Source organism: Rhineura floridana, chromosome 5 (genome assembly GCF_030035675.1).
Source record: "Rhineura floridana isolate rRhiFlo1 chromosome 5, rRhiFlo1.hap2, whole genome shotgun sequence".
Lineage (NCBI taxonomy): Eukaryota > Metazoa > Chordata > Lepidosauria > Squamata > Rhineuridae > Rhineura > Rhineura floridana.
The window spans coordinates 5281711-5302905 of NC_084484.1; the positions used below are offsets into that span (position 1 = coordinate 5281711).

Sequence of the window (21195 nt, forward strand, 5' to 3'; positions counted from 1 at the left end):
TTGATTTATATCCTACCTTCCTCCCAGCAGGAGCCCAGGACGCCAATATCTAGTAAAACTATCTGCATACACACAGAGAACCATGCACATAATGTGCACATGTGTTGAAGGGAAGCCACATTTCAGTTTAAAATGTGTCCTGACTCTTCAGTGGTGTGCATGGTTGATCTATAAATGTCAAGAAACATCTGACTGTAAATGTGGTTCCCCACTGTGGGTATATATTTTCAGTGGATATGAAATTTAGAACTATTATTAACAAATGACGTAGTCACCAAACTTTGTTTAAATGGTCATTCTTATCTTGCTTTAAATTCAGTATACAACGCTATGAGCCTTTTTTTTTGTAAAGTACAAAAAGTAAAGTAAGTTTCTTCTTTTACTTTCCTTTTAAAAATTAAGTAGTATGCGTCAGTTTGCTTAGCATTCTATTAGTTCTGCATGTCAGTTATTAACATCACAGTCCTCTTAATGTTTCCTTGCCTAACAACAACAAAAAACATTTTGAAGGTAAGATGCATTTATTTATTTTATAATATGCTTGTAAAATAATTGTTCCATGCTTATAGCTTGAAAAAGAACAAAATTGTGCTCTGATCTAAATCATTTGGGTAACATTTTAAGTACCCATTAACAAATGCTAAATTGAACAACGAAGGCACTGGATGTAATATCTACATGAATACCAAATGAATCCTTTATTATCACTGCTATTATGGTGCATAATAATGGGGCCCTTCATATATAATGTTAACATAATTTATTAGAAAGGGCAATATTTTGTGGTTTATTCACTAAGAGTTCATATGAGTGGCAACAAAGGGATAAGATTTTGTTCATCTGAAAGCTGCTGGTTGTTGTTTTTCTAATCAGCTACAGATGTATAAACTTTGAAGTTTGTGTGTTTTTCATATTAGCTACAGTGTCAATATTCAAGAGGGAACTAATGTGTTAGCATTTGAATTTTTAATGTGGCAAAATGCACTGAAAAGGCTTTCCATTAATGTAAATCTACAAAACATATTTGCTTAACAATGATTATTCTCCTGTCCTTTGTTGTTGTGTTTTTTGAAAGCAACAGAGTTGGGAAGAAACAATAGTACCTTAGGACAAACAAGTGGCTTTGATACAAAGATCCCATGGCATGAGCAGAAAGACACTTGGGGCTCATCCAAACGACTGCAGAATGTGTGACACGCCCGCTATGTGTGTTCATTATTTTTCAGTCGTCCAAATGACGTCTCGCACTGTGACACATTTTCGTGGGTTAAATCTGCTCCTTGCAATACCGGCAAAAATGCGATTTGCTGTTTAAAATCGGGAATCATCTGCTGTGCCTTCAGGAATTAGGATGCAATACCGCAGACTTTACAGCTGATGGGCGGTTCTTGGGCGTTTCCCCTTGCCCCTTCTCCTCATTCCAGCCAATCACGTATCTGCACTTTTGCACATGTGTGAGAATAAGCCCGGGAAAATTGAACCATTCATTCATTCATTCATCATCGCAATGGTGGGGTGTTGGGGGGGGGTCTGCAACTACTGCGCAGATGCATTTAATTTTTTGCCAGCCTGCAAACTGGGCGGCCGCTCTGGGTGAGAACTGCAATGCACAGCAAGCGAGAAAGGGGGGGTGGTCGGTTTCAGCCTGCCTCTGAAAGCTTTGTCAATTTCATTCTACTTGCCCGGGTTTTTGCTTCAAATCAGAAAAGCATACATTCATTTAAGTATAATATCACAAATACAAACAAGAAAAGGGCTTCTGGTCAGTTTCAAGCCTGCTCCCGAAAGCTTTGTCAATTTCATTCTCATGGGAAGGAAAGGGAGAAGGGGGGGTGACACGTTTCTTGCTTTTTTGGAGAAATAAGTGCAATTGCCAGCATGTGTATCTCTTTAAATATCAATAAAGGCAGAAAAGCATACATTCATTTAAGCATAATATCGCAAATACAAACAAGGCAGGTGTGAAACCGACCAGCAGTCTTTCCTTCCAGGCGAGAACTCCTTTACAGCCATATTGTGCTTCGTTGCAAAGGGGGAGAGGAGCATATGTAATTTTTTTGCTGACCAATTGGTTGATAGGGGGAGGTTTTAGAGGCGGAGCTTGGAAAAAGTGAAAAGAATGTAGGGGTCTTACCACTGCGTGTGCGGGTGCAAAAAAGCATTTTTTTTTAATTGGGAAAGAGCGAACTAAAAGGCAAAGTGAGGACTATCAGATGACAAACCGAATATGGAAACTGTGGATTATTCAGCTCCGTTTGGATAAGCCCTTCTTGGTCTGCATACTTGGAAAGGTGCTAGTTTCTCTTCTGCTCTGAAGGGTTCTCTAAAACCCCAGTTTTCAGAGGGCACTAGGAGATGAAGAAGGGTAGGATGATGACATCAACCCCCCCCCCCAATTGCTTTCCAGTTGTGCGGTGGGATCTTTTAATCAAAGCCAATATCTCCAAGTCAATACTTACCTTTGTTCCAGGTGATCCCTGCCATCTGATGTATCGGAGGGGATTCTGTTCATTTTGCTTTCCACCTTCTTTCCCTTTGACATAAATGTTTCATGGCCTGATTTTGTGTTCCATGCAAGTACATAACTGACCTCATTCCCCTATGCTGTCAGCTGGCAACCCAGCCAGAAGACTAGGGGGATCTTGAAATAACCTCTTGATTCAGCACTTCAAATTAACTGTTGGCAGCATATTGTTTTGGCCTTTGGGCTGCATGAAATAATTTCTAATTTTTATCTTATATGGCCTTTAGGATCATCACATATATATATTGAGTCCTAATTTTTGGTTATGTCTTGGGGCTTATTTCTGCCATTGAATAGGATCTAAAGAAATACTTTAGACGTGATACTTTAGAATTTTTGACTTTTAAAAAATGGCAGACCAACTCCTTCCGTGTATACCATATCACAAACTGCTTTTGAACACCCTGAGAGTTAAAGGTGTTTTGCCATGTGGCAAGGAAACACCAAACTCCTTGGGGGGAGTGCCCATGGGTTGGGGAGCAGAGCACATGCTTTGCATGCAAAAGATCCTCATTTTGGAACCTGGCATCTCTGGTTATGAATCTCTGAAGGTCTAGTTAAGACTCTTGCCCAAGACCCTGGAGAGCTGCTGTCATAAGAAGAGACAATACAGAGCTAGGTGGACCGGTGTTTTCATTCAGTATAAGGCAGCTTCCTATTATTCGCCCCTTGAGAAGGGCTCCATTACAAGGGAAGTGCTCATAACTTAGGGTAGGGCAGACCTTTGCATACAGAAGATCCCAAGTTCACTCCTCTTCATTGCCACTTTAAAGCTCATTTGTTGTTGTTATATGCCTTCAAGTCGATTATGACCTAGGCAGTAGATTTGAGAAAGGCCTGTGGCCTGAGACGTTAGGGAGCTACTGCCCGTCAGGGTAACAGCACTGGCCTAAGTTGATCATTTGTCTACCTCAGTATAAAGCAGCTTGATATTTTCACTAGCCTGATTCTCCTTGGGCACAATTAGTTGGACCCAGTACATAAAAAAAATCTGATTCCCTTTGAAAGTCACATCAGTTCTTAAGAATATGTTTAAGAATGCATGTATTGTGAATCAGATATCAGTGCATTACTCTAAAAGTCCTTCCACATCTCTCAAAGAGATATACTGTTGTTTGCATTATGTATGTCCCCACATCTTAGGATACAGCTATGATTCATTACAACAGAGATGGCTAACTTGTGTCCTTCCCAATATTGCTGGACTACATCGGACATAATCATTTACCATTGGCCTTGCTGGCTGGGGCTGATGGGAGCAACATCTGGAGGGCCACAGTTTCCCCAGGCCTTGAAAACATGAGGAACATTCTGCAGTTTCAAAGTATTTTTTTGTAAAACATGCATCATTCAACTTCAGTGCCTTTGCAGTGATTAAGGACTGCATGCACTTTTATAATGCATTAGATTTATTGATGAAGTCTAGGTGCATCTCTCAAAGGAATTCTTTAAGCGTCTCATTAATTGTAAGGAATAAATAACATGTTATTTCGATAACATTTATTCCTTGAATGTGACTTCTCTTCCTTGTTTCAAAGATTTCAAGCCACCTCTGTGGGAATTGGGCTCTTTGTCGATAGAAAAATTAGCTGTCTGCTGGCTGAAAAGCACTACACTAATCACTGGACTGCATCCTTGTGTTGCACCTGACAGTATTATTATTAGGATAAAATAGAATTCCCTCAATCTTCCTTTTGCCACTGTTAAGGAAGGCAGCTATTACACACGTTCTCTGCTTTTCTATAAGAACAAAAGCGATCTGAGCTTTTCTACAGACCATACATTTGCTGATTGCATTCCTTGGCTGACTTTCCTTCCAGTGATTTCTCTGAGGATTGGCTGTTCAGCCTCCACATTTATTTCATAAATGCACACATTTCCACAGAGGCTTAGGGGCTTCATCTTTCTGCTTATGGCACACTATAATATGGACAAATCTTTGAAGATGCGTTATGTGGAGGATTGTATCCTGTTTCCTCAGTACAGAGAGCATACAAAATAGGTAAGGCAGTCTCTCTGATTGGAACAGCTTGTGTCAAAAAACAATGCAAACTTTTATGGTCCACTGAACTAAGTAAATAACTGGGCCATAGTATTTGACACAGAATCTGGTAAATGCCACAATATCCTGAGATTTTGAACTTCGTAAACATCAGGAGGTCTGGGATACAGTACAATCATTAGGTGATGGAAGTTCTCCCAGTATGAGTATCAGTACCTGTTCAACTTCCTTTACATCTCAGAGCAGAATGTTGGTTAATTTGGCTGAGGAACCTAAGATTTCTAATGTAGAATTCTAGGTCTCTTGGCTACATAGACAGCAAAATTAGTTACTAAGAATGGGCACAATACACACGCACACACGTTGAAACCACAGGAGAGTATTGACATATAGCAGTTTCCACTCCCTCTGAACTTCAGAGGAATGCATATCGCAGACCTCAGAATAAGATGGCTTGTGCCCAATTTTTTTAGTTACTTGTAGCAAAAAACTATTCAAATAGTTTTGTCATCATTTTTTCTGAAATTTAATATATATATATTTATATTTCCACATCAAAATGTATTATCTTTTTTCTTGAAAAAATAAATAAAATCAGCTTACAATTAAAACTGCAAAACATTAAATGACAAAACTGAAAATTAAAATTTAAAACCACATATCAATGCTTGTGTCTCAGTCTAAATCACTTAAAATCCTTTAATACTTTTCTTTTTAAAAAGCCACAACTTTGTAAAGTTCATTATCCTGCTTATAATCAGTGAGTTGTCGTTAAGAAATCAATATAACCCACAAAGTGAGGTTTGGTTTTTTGTCATTTTTAGGAACTCAGGAATGCTCACAGTGAACAGCTCATGGGGATCCGGCGGGAGGAAGAAATGGAAATGTCTGATGATGACAGCACTGACAATCCCAGTAATAAAAAACTAAGAGTGGATGAATCAGGTAAGCTTCGGACCCCGCCTTTACAGTTTTCTTTCAATATCAAAGAGATCTATTCAAACTATGAATGGTTATCTTCTAGTATCTTGTGGCATGCTATTTCTACTACAATTATGCTAATATTTTTAAGAGGAACAGCCTATCCCCACTCTCCACCTTTATATGATGGACTTTGCAAATATACAGACTGGTGGCATTTTCTGCCATCATGCTTCTACCCATCAGCAATAATCTTGAAAAACCAGGTAAAAGATTCCACTTTCTGAAAATGTTTATCTTGGTTTTCTGTGCGTGATTGTATTCATAGCTAATTAAGAGGAGAGCAAGCTATAAATTGGACTCTGGGACAGCCTATTGATTTATGAGCAAATGCTTGAGGGGGACGTACCTTAATTGTAATCGTTCCTCAGGTTCCTGTACATTTGCTCTGTTATCAGCTTAATGACTTGTGAGGGATGCATCAATATTGAGCCTTCCATCTTTCCAGCCTAAAAGACAATCCTTTACCAGAAAGTTTTTTTTCTCCTACAACTCAGAGCTGGGCTATAACTGCCCTTCCAGTCAGACCTAGGATGTGTTGAAAGGTGCAAACCTATGGCCCCTGGTAGGACATCCTGGGGGACCATAGGACAGATCGGGTCTCCCTCTCTGATGTCAGAGCCTCCCTCCCTGCCACCTCCTCCAAAATTCTTGCCCAACCAGCATCAGACGTCCAACTTTGGAAGGGCCAAAAAGGGAGCATGCTGAGGGTGTTCTGGAAAGCAGTATGTATCCAAAAGATCCTAAACCATCCTGGTCCCTTGACACACACCCAAATTGGGAGAGATTTTGTTACACTCCTGACTAAATCTCTCCCTCCCCTTTAGGGAAGGAAAACATTTTTAAAAATTAAGCAATGACAAGAAAAAGGGTGTAGGAATGTAGGGTGCATCCAGGCTGGTATTTTACTGCGGGTGTATGCAGCAACAACCCATTGCCACAATGAAAGTGCATTTGTAGTAGGTTTGAAGTGGACCATCTGCACTTCCTCCCGCTTTATAATGTTCTGCAATTCTCCTGCATAATCTCAGCTCTGCACTAGCATCGCTTTCCCCTTTTTTTACAGCCTTGCAGCTGCCGCCGCATAATCATAAGAGAGTGTGTCTGGTCATCTAGCAGCAGCACAGCAATTTTAACACAGCAAATTGTCAGAGTGCCCTAGCATAAGCTTCCCCTCTCCCCCCCCCCCAAGTATAAGTGATTTGAACTATGACACCACACCATCACTTTCCCACTTTTAGAGTTTGTATGTTCAGGATGTGATTGCTGGGCTAAGTCTTCACTTGTTTCCACAGTAAAACCCATAGGAATGCTGGTATCTGGCATCAACAGCAAAAGACAGAGGGTCAGTTTGCCTTGTCATCCTATGCATATCTACCTAGTAGTAAGTGCCATTCAGTTCAGTGGGCCTTACTTCCTAGTAAGTGTCGCTCAGCAACTGGGATCATGTCTCTATTAGGGATGTGCTAGAATTCTGCCCAGTTTGGATTTGGCACCAAATTTTCCATTAATTTTCTTATTCTCTATTGGTTCAGATTGGATTTTTGTGTAGCAATTTTCTGCAGCTATTTTTTAAATTAATCGATATTAAGATTGATAATTATATCGATATTTCCTTCCATTTATTGATATTTCCTTTAAAATTATCAATAGTAATATCAATATTTTTTGCAAGGGAAAAAATGGGTCAGTAATGGCAGTGGCCAGTGGACAAAGATACTGGCCTGTTAGGTCAACAGAATGCTTTCAGACTGCCCAGCAGATCCCATCCCTAGTCTATACACTGGCATCTTTCCCAGCCAGACTGGTTTCTTTATTGCATTTGATTTCTTTAAAAAGTGAAGTCACTAGGACTGAGCGTCTGACTTGGAGTTGGTGGAGGGCCAGTTGCGGTGGTGGAAAGACACTTGGCCATCAGAAGTATATTTTATTTTTTCCTCACATATTCCAAAACTCAAGTGGGGAGCGGGAGATTATGGATATGAGCCACTGATCCAGGTCAGGGGTTTTCTCCAGTCGCACTCAGTTCCTTGATTCGCTTATCTCAGGTTTGCTGTAGGCAGGAGGCATCTTTCTGTCAGACTTAATGTGGTTTGCAGGATTGTCACACACAGCTATAGTGTTCATACATATGTACTTCATTCTTTACTGTCATGCTTGAGCATTTGGATTAGGACCTCCTCTGTCATCACCTGGACCCATTCTGGTCCCTTTGGTCACTGGAGGAGCAGTCCACTGACACATGGGACCATTTTCTGGCCAAATTTGGTGGCACAAAAATGCTGGCCTTGGTTATGTATATAAGACTTGGGCTTGGTATTTTCCCTTGCACTGCAGTTATTGCAAATGGATGGGCAGAAGGAGAGCCCTCCTTCACCCTTGTCTAGCTTTCTTCTGTCACTCTTACCTATTTATTTAATAAATTTTTATCCTGCCTTTTGAGGAGGGAAGGAAGTTTGCCAATAGATAAGCTTCTAAATTAGCATGGGTCTAAGGAGGTTTACACAATTAAAGAAACCCTACTGAGTTTTATAGGACTCCCTTAGTGCAAGTTTCTCCTCCTCTCTATCCCCCATGTGCGAGTTATATGTGCTGTGACACCATGCCACCACTTTAACACTTTTATGTTATTGCTGTCCTAAACCTTCACTGCTTTCCGCAACTAAACCCACAGGAATGCGGTATCTGGCATCAGCAGGATGTACGTCACAAAGAAGGAAATTTAATTTGGCACGTTTCCAGGGCATGCTAGTGCTGTAGTGCAACGAAAGTGGGATGGAAAAAAAATTGTACTACGAATATTTAGAGAATTTTAGCAGAAAGCTATGGACCACACACAGATTGGTACTGTTGGCATGGGACCATCCAAGAAAGTTGGACGCAAATTGATATGAATGCAGGAGTTCTTATCAAGAGCATAAATCATCCTGAATGTACATGGAAAAGGTCATCTGGGGGGTCCCCGTAGAGTGTTCCTCTGCTCTGCCACCTTGAGCCCAGCAAGGTATTAGATAAGGCAGTAGAACTGCCTGCATATATCACTTCCCACTACCAATTATGGATTACACTGCAAAGCAAGGCATTAGGCTGTTGCATAAAAAAGACTGAAACTTGCAAAATGAAAACCGTTCTTCATTACAATACTTATTCAGCTTCATCTGTAATGCTACCCTCACCTGCATCTTATACCTGCAGTTGGGTAGAGGTTTTTTTGTGTGTCATTCTATTTCATTTTCCATTGTTTGCATTTAGCCCTTCCTATGAAGAGCTTTAATCTTATAACAATTCTGAAAGTCAATTAAGAAGAGGAGATTTGCCCAGGGCTATTCAGTGAGCTTATTAACTGAGCAGGAATGTGAACCTGGGTTTCAGCCATGACACCTCACTATCAGTCTGTAATGACATCTGTAGTGGCTGAATGGTTTAGATTGTCAGCTGCTTATTGGAAGGTTATCCATTTCCCCCCACTTAGTTTTAGACCAGAGGCATTCAGACTCTCCCTAAGTTTAAAATCAGCTTGTCAAACTAAGCAAACCAAAATCAAGTGTGCATGAGGGAGAGAACATTCTGACCTATTTCCTTTATGACCAACATTTCGTATTTAGATTGCAAATTATATTTTTTCTTTCACCTAGTTACCTTAGAGAAGCTTAACTGTGTATTTGATAGACAGTTGACTCTGAGATGCATCTGTATAGCTCAAATTAGTCAGTGTCTTCAGTACATACTTGATTAAAATTGATTGACTGGGGGAATTAATCTTGGAAAACAGTTGATAAAAGTTATCATTATTGTCTGCTCTTGTTTTTAACTGGGGGATACATTATAAGGAGAGTAGTACTTAGTTCATGCATAAAGTTTATGACTTCTGATTTGCATTGATAGATTCAGAGCTTGAAAAAGTTACTTTTTTGAACTACAACTTCCATCAGCCCCAGCCAGCATGGCCACTGGATTTTGTAGCTCAAAAAAGTAACTTTTCCAAGCTCTGGGTAGATTTACCTCACTGCTAAATAGATGTGTGTGAGAAAGATGCACATCCTCCCCCATCACAATTCCAATTGCCCTCTATGCGATGGAGGGTGAACTTCTGAACCTGGGAGCTCTCTGGACCCATGGAAGCTCCCTGCACATTTTAGAATCTGATTTTCCAGGATTCTGAAACATCCTGGGAGTTTCCTTGAGTACCAGGGACTCTCAACTTCAGCAATTTACCATCCAGCTCATGGAAGTGAACAGAATAGTGATGGTGTGGGTGGTGTTGGTACACTTGTCCCACAGTCCTTCCTCATGTATTTACTTAACTCACATATACCTAAAGAGGGCTATGAATATTCCTCTGTTTGCACAGGCTTCCCTGTTCCTGCACATTGTTTTTTGTTTTCAGCATGATGAATATGGAAATAGTTTTGCAGACAAATATGAACATGAAAATACCATTACAATTACTTGTTGTTTAAGGCTGTCTGCCCCATGTTTCTTGGCAGTGAATAAGGGATTGTTGAAAAGGACACATCAGTTGATAATCCAAGATAGGTCAGGATACAGAAACTAGGTATGGTAGAAATTGTTCCTCTGCATTATGTAACTGGTTAGTCTCTTACCATACTGATTGTCATGAACTCTTCAGAATAGTTGGCACATCTTGCAACCCTGACTTCCCTGGACTCAACCACATGCGATGTGCATGCCGAGAAGTACTGGTTGGGGTAGGGAGTGAGTGCTGAGAGTAGAGAATGATATCCTCCATGTGGTATTCTCAATCCAGCCTGAAGAATTTGTGATATAAACAAGGAAGTGATTCTGCACTAGTAAGATTGTAGGATGCAGGAAAATGCTGGAGAATATATCATACTGCTGCATCAAATTCTGTAGGATTTTACATCAATTTCCAAGGACTGATTTTAACCTTTAAAGCCTTAAGGATCTGGGCACTTAGTATTTGAAGGACCAGCCCACCCCAGCCACCACCATGCCTTGAGATATTTGTGAGAAGGCTTGTTGCAGCTAAAGCTATACAGGTGGCACCATGGTCCAGGGCCTTCTCTACAATCATTGTGGAACTCCATCTAGGCTGGCCAGCTCTCACTAGACACTTAGAAAAGCAAAACTTTCCATTTTAGAAAACTTTCTTCCCTGTAAGTTTCAGCAGTGCTGTATGTCTGTGTGCTTTAAACCAATATGCAAATATGCAGGGGATATATATTTTTCTTAGCTTTTTTTTATACTTTTTATCTTGGTATTTTAAATTGATAGCTCTAAGTGTGGAATTTTGTGAATTCAGTTTTAATATACGGTTTCAGTCGCTTCAGAAACATTTTAGTTGAGAAGCAGAATAAAAGTATAAAAAAATAGGGCTGGCCAGTTTCCATTAGGGATGGCAAAATTATTCTTCCTACACAAGCAGAAACAAAATCAGTCCAAGATTATATTCACTGTAGAACTAAGTACAGAAGTCGGTTCAGACATATTATAAGGCTTTTGGTATATTGTTACAATAATTAAGTTCAGGGATCTCCTATCCAGAGCTTGGAAAAGTTACTTTTTTGAACTACAACTCCCATCAGCCCAATCCAGTGGTAACTTTTCCAAGCTCTGCTCCTACCATTGAGTGTAGAATCTTACCCAATACACTGGATACCATGTATGAACCATCTCCATGCTGTAGGAAGCTCAACATTCTAAATCTGTCCTGATGTTAAGGAGGAGGTAAAGTTGAAATCATCATGGAGGATAACAGAGAAGCATAGACCCAAAGGGGACTAGGAATCTGGACTTCAGTTCAGGAAAACCTGAGTAGTTTAGTCTGATTCCTCTCCTTCCCCTGTGTCCCCCAAATCTTGTCTGGAGGGCCCCCCTCCAGAGCTGACTTTGAGAGCACGGGGGCTGCAGGGGAGAGAAGAGGGTGGGAAGGTTCTATTCTGCAAGTGCAAGTCTCTTGCGCTAGCAGAACGGGAGCACTGGATACCACCCCAGAGATTTATTAACTGATCACAATGGCCCGTGACATTACTACTCAATTGAAGCAAGCTTATCACTCGATAAATATCACCCCAATGGAGTTTGCTCTTAGTAATGGACAGCCATAACAACTGGTTGCCACTTTTTATTGCCACAGGGAAGAACAACTCATTGGCTGAGAACTTAAAGTCCTTTATTTTGTCTAGTGGAGCGTATGTTTCCTAACAAAGGGGGTGGGGGAGGGCAAGAAAGATCTACAAAGTTAAAATATTTAAGAAGCTAAATGGATCTATGTACAACTGGAGGTTGGTGCATTCTTTTTCTGCTTTCAGGCTTCCCCTCAGCTTCAGTGTTAAGATGTCAGATGTAATTCCCTCTGAATCTAATGTTTCAGGCAAACTATCCACTTTACCCTCATAGCACCTTTTAAAAAGAAGTGTTATGGGCTTGAAAAACATATAGCACGTGGGAAGTGGGAGAAGGTTGTTTCTCATTTGTCACAAGGGCCTACCAGTAAACAGTGTGCATATCCCACCCTTCCTCCCAGAAGAAGCTCAGGACATTAAACAAGGAACAAAACGCTAAAAACATCTTAAAAACAAAACAACTTAAAAACATAATAATTAACATAATAATGGTTAATTGTGTGGCATTACAAATATATTATAAATGCAAATATATTATAAATAATCCTTGACTCATTTCATTAGTGATTCAGATACTAGTTCTGTGCAAGATTTTTGATCTAGAACTAGGATAGCTATTTAAGGCCATTTCACCCATACAGAAAAGTGCTGGCCTCCCAAATCTACAGTGTGTCTCATGTCTTTTTTGTAATTTTATTTGAAGGTGAGATATGTTAGTTTTCCTTGGGCAACCTAAGCTCTCGGGGCCAGGTATGCTCATAGCTGCTGCTGGGCAATTGTTTTCTACATGCTGCATGCATGTGTCTCCCTTTCAGATGGCACACAAAAAGTGGGGGTTGATGTGCTGTGGAAATGACAGGGGTCATCTTGTCTGTAACAACTGAACAGACCTTACCAGATAAAATATCACTTATGTTTGTGTAGAACAAGGGGAAATAGTTTAGGAAAAGAACCCAGTGTGAACATTCTTTGTAGATTTGCTGAATTTCTTTACACATAAGATAATCTGGTCTATAGAAGAGAGATTCTGAAATAGTTGATCTAGACATAGCAGCACCAGATGGGACCCTTGTGGATGGTTTGACAGACTGACAACTCAGTGTGAACATCAAACAGTTTAAACAGCTAATGAGTTTCATTTGTAGGTTTGGGGCTGCATGTAAGAGGTGGTTCCCAGAAGGGGAGGGAAAATATTCCATTTGTATTTCTTTTCTTTTCACCATTGGCATAGAATTAGGGTGCTTAGGTAAAATTGTAGTTGTTGTAACAGCAATGTTCAGTTGAAATGCTGCCTCATTTGCATTGCTGCTGATAGTGAATGGAATAATCTAAAATGACTGTTTGCTGAAGTAGAGCCATGACAGACAGACAGACAGACAGACAGACAGACAGACAGACAGACAGACAGACAGACAGATAGATAGATAGATAGATAGATAGATAGATAGATAGATAGATAGATAGATAGATAGATAGATAGATAGATAGATAGATAGATAGATAGATAGATAGAATTTTAAAAAAGTGAAAATTAAGGTCTGGCTACAGAAGCATTTATTCAGAAAGGAAAAAAAGGCATCTTGTCCATAACATCTGTAGATCAAATACTATCTTGTGTGTTCTCGCTTTTCTACCTGAGAGCAAAGATCTGGAAGTGAGAGACTCGGAAGCAATTTTAAGAATTATTGAAGGGCAGCTGTGTGCATGCAGCTAGCTGGAAAGATTTTTTACCCTTAGGATATATTTGTAATTTCCCACGTAATGGAAGGGTAGTAGTATTATGCAGTGCAGCAGTGGCACACAGAGGTTCTCTGTTACAGCTCCATTAAGTGAAATGCTTTAGCAGGAAGCAAGTAAAGGGGAAAATATATTTCCTAACAATGTGCCACAAAACGAAGGACCTTACGAAAGCATCACTAGCCATGAGCTTGGTTGATCCTCCATCAAGTATTTTGGCATAAACCAGAACTTTGCATGCTTGCACTGTTGTCCCTAGTTTATTTACTCATTTTATTACGTTTAGAGCTCTGCTATATGTTATGCTCATCATGTGAAAAGTAGCCACACGTAGGGATGGACTAATCTGTTGATTTTGGTTTCTCTCGGCTTCTCATTTTTTAAACAATCTTGAATTCAATTCACCCTATTGCTGCATGAGTTTCTGATTTCTAAAAAAAATCCGTATCAAAATGTGTATGCATTTTCATGTTCATTTCTCCTATTAAACATATTTTGTTGGTAATTTTGCCTAACATGTGCAGTTTTGCAAAAGAAGGCCCCCTAATGTAAGGCATATTAATAGGTTAGTTTCCTAATTGAGGCATTTTTGTGCACAACCTTCCCTAACATAATGCATTTTTGCACGCTATTTTTTGATTGGAGAACTGCAACACAAAATCCAGAGTTGTGAATTTCAAAGGATAGTTGTGGTTCAGTTTACATATTGGATCAGGTATGGGTAGATTTGCATTAAAATGTGAACTGAAACTATTTTCTCGACCAGCCCTACCCACATATAAGCCAGGCTCTGACTGATAAATTCTGCATGCTCTTCCAGAGGCAGGCAGAGAAAGCCGGACAGGATAGTAGGCAAATGTGTAAGGAAGCAGAAGATGCTAGACAACTTTCTCCATTTGTTCCCTGGTTACATTGTTTTTTCCTTTAGTGACTCTCTGCTCTTCCCCCTCTCATGCCCTAGGAACAATATAGGAGACATCACATGAGCAGAGATAAGTGAACTAGCAATTCTAAGATCCTGCCCAGCTGCAGAACTTTCAAATCAAAAGTTGGTCTATATGTCAATATTTTTTGACATTTTTAATGCAGCATGTAGCCAAGTTAAAACTTCGGTCCACTCCATTTGACTCAGGTAAAAATACAAAACTGTTAGTAGACTTGACAAGATTGGGGGAGCCATGTTTTAAAGTTTTATATGATTTTAATTTTAGCATTTATTTATTTTATTTATTTATTTAATTACATTTCTAGACCGCCCTATAGCAGAAAGCTCTCAGGGCGGTGTACAACAAATAAAATCACAATTAAAATATGAGCAAGTGTGGAAAAAAAATATATATATATAGTACAATTATAAAACATTAATAAAATTGCCATTGAGATTTAAATTAAGATCATATTAAGTTTAAAATGTTAAATTAAAATATTTAAAAATTTACAAAATTTAAAAAGCCTGGGCGAAAAGGTAAGTTTTTACCTGGCGCCGAAAAGATAACAGAGAAGGCGCCAGGCGTATCTCGTCTGGGAGGGCATTCCATAGTTCGGGGGCCACCACCGAGAAGGCCCTAGATCTAGTTGTTGATCTCCGGGCCTCTTTATGGGTTGGGACCCGGAGAAGGGCCTTCGACGTCGAGCGTAGTGAACGGGTAGGTACATAGCGAGAGAGGCGCTCCATCAGGTATTGCGGTCCGATGCCGTTTAGGGCTTTATAGGTAAGAACCAACACTTTGAATCTGGCCCGGAAACATATCGGTAGCCAGTGCAGCTGCGCCAGGACAGGTGTTATATGGTCAAATTTCTTTGTCCCAGTGAGAACTCTGGCCGCAGCATTTTGCACTAGCTGAAGTTTCCGAACCGTCTTCATAGGTAGCCCCACGTAGAGTGCATTACAGTAGTCCAATCTAGAGGTTACCATAGCATGGATAACTGAGGCAAGATGCTCCTTGCTCAAATAGGGTCGTAGTTGGGCTACCAGCCGGAGCTGGTAGAATGCATTCCGTGCCACCGAGGCTACCTGAGCCTCAAGTGACAGGAGCGGATCTAATAAGACCCCCAAACTACGTACCTGTTCCTTTAGGGGGAGTGTAACCCCATCTAGGACAGGTCGAACGTCAACCATCTGGGCAGAGGGTCCTCCCACCAACAGCATCTCAGTCTTGTTAGGATTGAGTTTCAGTTTATTAGCTCTCATCCAGCCCATTATCGCGGCCAGGCAGCGGTCTAGTACATCAACAGCCTCACCTGAGGAAGATGAAAAGGAGTAGTAGAGCTGCGTATCATCAGCATATTGCTGGAAACGCACTCCAAAACTCCTGATGACCTCACCCAGCGGCTTCATATAGATATTAAAAAGCATGGGGGACAGAACTGAACCCTGCGGGACCCCATATTGGAGTACCCAGGGACTCGAGTAATGTTCCCCCAGCATCACCTTCTGGAGACGATTCCCGAGATAGGAGCAGAGCCACCGCCAAGCAGTGCCTCCCACTCCTAAATCCGTAAGTCGCTCCAGAAGGATACCATGGTCGATGGTATCAAACGCCGCTGAGAGATCAAGGAGAACCAACAGAGTTACACTCCCTCTGTCTTTCTCCCGACAGAGGTCATCATACAGGGCGACCAAGGCCGTTTCTGTACCAAACCCCAGCTGAAAGCCCGATTGAAATGGGTCTAGATAATCAGTTTCATCCAAGAGAGCCTGGAGTTGGCGAGCGACCACACGCTCTAGAACCTTGCCCAGGAATGGGACATTTGCTACTGGCCTATAGTTGTCCAAATTATCAGGGTCCAAGGAGGATTTTTTTAGGAGCGGTCTCACCACCGCCTGTTTCAGGCAGGGTGGGACCACTCCCTCTCGTAAAGAGGCATTAATCACCTCCTTGGCCCAGCCGGCTGTTCCATTCCTGCTAGCTTTTATTAGCCATGAGGGGCAAGGATCCAGAGCAGAAGTGGTCGCCCGCACCTGTCCAAGCACCTTGTCCACATCCTCGAGCTGTACCATTTCTACCTGACTTTTATCCAAGGCACTTCAGAGATTATTTAAAGCAGCAGAAAAAGCAAAATACAACAAAATGCCATTGGAAAGAAATTACCTCTGCTTTCTTGGAAAAAAACAACCAGAACCATTTGGGTAGTTTTTCCTAGCCAATTCATTTGGAAGAATTACCCTTTCCAGAGCCTGTCCCTATAAGAGTGAATGGCTCCATTCGTTCCTGCAGGAATGAAATCAAGGCATTGTAGGGCAGCAGAGGTTTCAGAGACTGATAAAAGTATATACTTAATATTCTTTTATCTATAATATTTATGATCATCCCTGCTTGGATGCTTTCAACACCCCTAATTATCCCACTGAATTATGGAAGACAAGTTTCTTACTTGGCCCGCATCATATGGAAATCTGTATCTTACATTTTTCCATTTCTGCTGTTGACCACAGTTTCATTAGCCTTTCCTAAATGTAGGCGCTTCATCTACAAGCCACTGTCTTTTCTGCTTGATGCATTAAAAGCACATTGAGATGGGGGAAACCTTATCTAATCATAAAAAGTGGGTTGAATGTATGAAGCTGCTTATACTGAGTGATAATTCTTCCGTTTAGTAATTTTAGCCAAGTATTGTCTCCTCTGAATGGCAGAGCTCTCCAAAATCTGAGACAGGGATCTTTCCTAGAGCTGCTATTTGAGATCCTTTCAATCGGAGGTGCCAGAGGTTCAACCTGGGACTTTCTGTCTGACAAGCATGTGTTGAGTTTATGGCACCTTCCCATAAAACAGAAAATGCAGTCTAAAGTATGTAAGGCCCAGCTGCTTAGATTTTTCATGATATCACATATTTTTTTCCTAGCCTATTGGGTTTGTTGTTTTCTAAAAATCAGCTTTTTACCATTTTGCCTTTTAAATCTAGCTGAGCATAAATCAAGTCTACAATCCAAATGTTAATTACTTATTTTAAAAATGGTACCACATTTTATTGGAAAACAACCAAGCATCACTGTTTGTTAGATGTCTGGCTCTAAAGATTGATTTTAATTATGTGCAGGAAGGCACATCACCAGATACCATTCAATAGGTTACATTTGAACTTCTCATGTAATTTAACACATGTAGCATAACAGCAATACCTAATAAGGGAACATGAAGAGGAGGTAACATGAGGTGGGGACATTCAATATCCTGACATAAATTGCCATATGAATGACACTGCACAGTCTTTGGAAGTTCTAGCTGCTAAAAACAAACATTATTGAAAAAATGTCAAAGGAGGTAGAATTGGGCTATAGAGCATAGGGATGTTCAGGGAATCTGTTGAGAAATGACTATCCAGAAGATTTCCTTCCATCCGCCCCTTCAACCGCAATTGTGACATGGACTCTTGCTGTGAATACTATTCTCCTTAGTTCTCTACAACAAATTTTTTTGAACATGCACATATTATATGTAAATAGACATGTAAATTGCTTTGCAATATATGTTATTTACATATTAATTGAGGTATGCAGATGCCTCTTCGCTTTTCTTGTTTTTGTTTGTTTCCAAAGGCAGCCAGTATACACTGAGGCTGCAAACCTACAAATGTGTACTCAGAAGTAAATTCAATTAAATTCAGTGTGTCTTGCTCTCAGGTAGGAGGTGTTAGGATTTCAGCCTTAATCTGCTTCCTGTTAGGAATTTAAAAAAACCAATGGAATGCATCACTCATGATTGTTCTTTTCACATGGAAAGAAGTTATCACTTTTGTTATCTCTTTTGATCAGTTAAAGTCCCAGTTTCTTTGTCAAAGTGATGAGAACCATCTGTATTTGACTGCCCATTTTGACTACCCTAAATCCTTGTTTTAAAAGTACATTTTTAAAATCCCATCCTCCCCCCTTAGTTTTCTTGACTATACTGTGTCTCCCTAATGAATGAGTGAGAGAAATGAGATAGGATGACAAGTTTATACTGAACTGTGTAATCAAGGTACCAAAAGTGGCTGCGATACCAACCCCACTTACCTGGGAGTAAGCCTTACTGAATTCAATGGGACTCACTTCTGGGTAGACACAGCTAGATCTGCAGCCAGATATAACTTTGTGATGGGCCATTAGCCACTTCATTAACTTTATCTTTAAAGTGCCAGAAGGTTCTTTGTTGTTTTTGCTGCAAAAGGGAACACAGAGGGAAGACAAATGATTTGCAGATATCTGCTGATGGCTGACATACATGTATCTATTGTATGCTACATTAAAAATGTTTAAAATATGTATATGTCCACATGACCAAATGACAAAACAGAATACAATCTTGTGCAATTCCACCAATTGCAGTGGAATTGAAAATACTAGATGAAAGTGCAAATGACTATTGGAAGAGACTGAGGCATGTTCATACATCCTTAATAGAGCATCATGCTGAAGGGTCTGTAGATAGAGACAGCTATAAGGTAGACAGTGGCCTACTTCTCATGGAGATGGTAAATATATATATGGACTGTGTTTAGGGGTGTGAGGAGAAAGTGTGAGTAGAGGCACAGTGGAAAGGGGAAGGCCAGACAGGCCTCTTTCATTCAAGGAACTGATGTCTTCCTGCTCGTTTGTCTGCCTGGTAAGTGTTAGAGGGTATGTGCTGAAGGAGAATGGACTGAGTTGGTCAGGGGAAACAAAATCAATTGAGAGGATGGAGAGGGGATAAATTCCTGTCAATCAGCTCAATAGAACATTAAACCCGCTAACCTCAAAGATTTCAGTGTTTGAGGGGACTGGTTGACAGGGCTTGCCTGGTGGAGAGAAGTTGCAGCAGCAGAGTCCCAGCAGCAACACTGTGCTGCCAATTACTGGGAGGGGTGAAGCAGCAGTGAGGTCAGGACTGTGCAGGCACAATAGCCTGATCATGCTGTAATCTCACTCCTCACACCCCCAGTAAGATGCAGCAATGCAGCTGCCAGGAGGCTATCACTGTGGCTCTGCCCCACTGGGCAAGTCACTCCTGCTGACCTGCCTACCTACAATTCTAACCACAGCCCCATCCTTCTATCATTTACAATTATACAATTTAATTGTTGTAAACTGCCCAGACAGCTTCGGCTATGGGGCGGTAAATAAATGCAACAACAACAACAATAATGACTTATCAGTAGTTGATTCACAAATCCTCATCATGTGGTGGGGGAGGGAAAGGCACACAGCGGATGCAGCTTCCTTTTCCTCATGGAAAATGACATTCATTTGACTTGAGATGAAACAGTCACAAAAGTTCAAGAAGATCCAGAAAGTACAGATTGGCAATCATGGGCTCCCTCACCTATCCAGATATCCTGTTTTTATTTTAAAATATTTCTATGCGTCTTTTCTGGGCAAAGTCTGTACAAAGCAGGCTACAACAATAACAACTACAATGATAATAAAAAAACCCAATATTACAACAAAACCAAAAGAATAAAACCCATTCACATCCTCCATAACATAATCCACTCCAACTGCAAACAAGCAAATGGCCCAAAAATTACTCAAGGGAAATTATTCATTTCTAGATATCTGCTTGACATAACAGAGAGCAATTTTTTTAGGGGACCCAAAGCGTTTTGGGTATTTTGGGGACAATGTTCTGTTTCAAAAGCTGAAGAAACAGCCAGAGGCTTTGCTATTTTTTATTAGGTTCTGTTGTAAGGAGAAAATTGATAAAGATACTGAGGGTGGAAGCCATGTGGGTGGGGGGAGATGAACATGAAACTGTAGGTTTTGAGATCCTAAGAGGAAAACCAAAAACAAAAGAGAGCAGCAGGACACAGATAGGCTTTAAAACAGCAAAGCTAAATTAAATAGGAGATCATAGAGACTGGCAATTTTTGAACTCAGTTCTACTGTGTCTCAATGCATAATTATTCTAATACAAAATAAATGATCAGAAAATCTACTTGGCTGCACAGGGTGCTTTGTATCATTGTGAAAAGAAGAGAAGATTATGAAGAGCAAGTATATCATTAAAACATGAATACATTCAGATAATTTTTGTAAAAAGCAAAAGGACAGGATGAATTACCTAGAGGATATCAGGTAGAAACCCACAAGGAACAAGGTAAGAGAACACATACCTTTGGATTATTTCTCAGTTTAGAATAAGAGTTTTAAATGTAGCAGTTCTCCTTACGACACACTATAGTTTAGTTTTGCAAAAGGAGGGAGTAATAGTAGTTACCTTACTGAAGGAAAATAAGGATAGAAAAATGTCACAGGCCAAGATAACAGAAGAGCAAGTCAGAGTCTAAAATGCATTCAGGTCGATGCAGGATTCTGAAAGAATCCTTTGGGCCTAGCTCAGAATCATTGGCTATAATATATAGGATGTTTGGTTTTAAACGTTTTTTTAAAAAATATGTTTTGTTTTTCAGATGTTTTTAGTGTTTTGTTGTTTGTTTGCTGCCCTGAATTTATTTTGGGAGGAAGGGTGGGATATAAATTTAATGAATAATAAGTAAATTATATTTAAAGCAAAGCATGAAATGTATCTTCAGTTAAGTTCTTTTATCGTCTAGCAAAGTTCCTGACTTCATCATATCAAAGGACCATCATATTTCATTTCATCACAGCAATGAAAGACTTATTAACCTTATTTTTGTTTTTCTAAAGAAAGGGAGGAAGAAAATAGAACTCTCAAGGAGACATATTTAATAAGGGCTTTGGAAAAATGACTGACTAACTACAAACTGTATTGAAATGCCTGTGGTGCTTTGATGCCTTTGAACTGCCAGAAAAGCTATTATCTAGATTACATTTTATTATGTTTTCTGCTTTTTCATCCTGATAAGGTTTAATGCAGGATCATTACATATGAGAATGGATTTAATCCTGTTTTCTTAGCAGACTTTAA

The 21195-nt window shown here is 40.1% G+C and overlaps 1 protein-coding gene across 11 annotated transcripts in view; it reads left to right on the forward strand.

Annotated features, from left to right (window-relative positions):
• Positions 1-21195, forward strand: part of ENOX1 (ecto-NOX disulfide-thiol exchanger 1) — a 611398-nt gene that overhangs the window by 494517 nt on the left and 95686 nt on the right. For all 11 annotated transcript variants that reach the window (XM_061629891.1, XM_061629898.1, XM_061629899.1 and 8 more), the window contains one exon: positions 5351-5471. In XM_061629891.1, coding sequence (XP_061485875.1) covers positions 5351-5471 — 121 coding nt within the window. The remainder of the gene's footprint in view (positions 1-5350; positions 5472-21195) is intronic.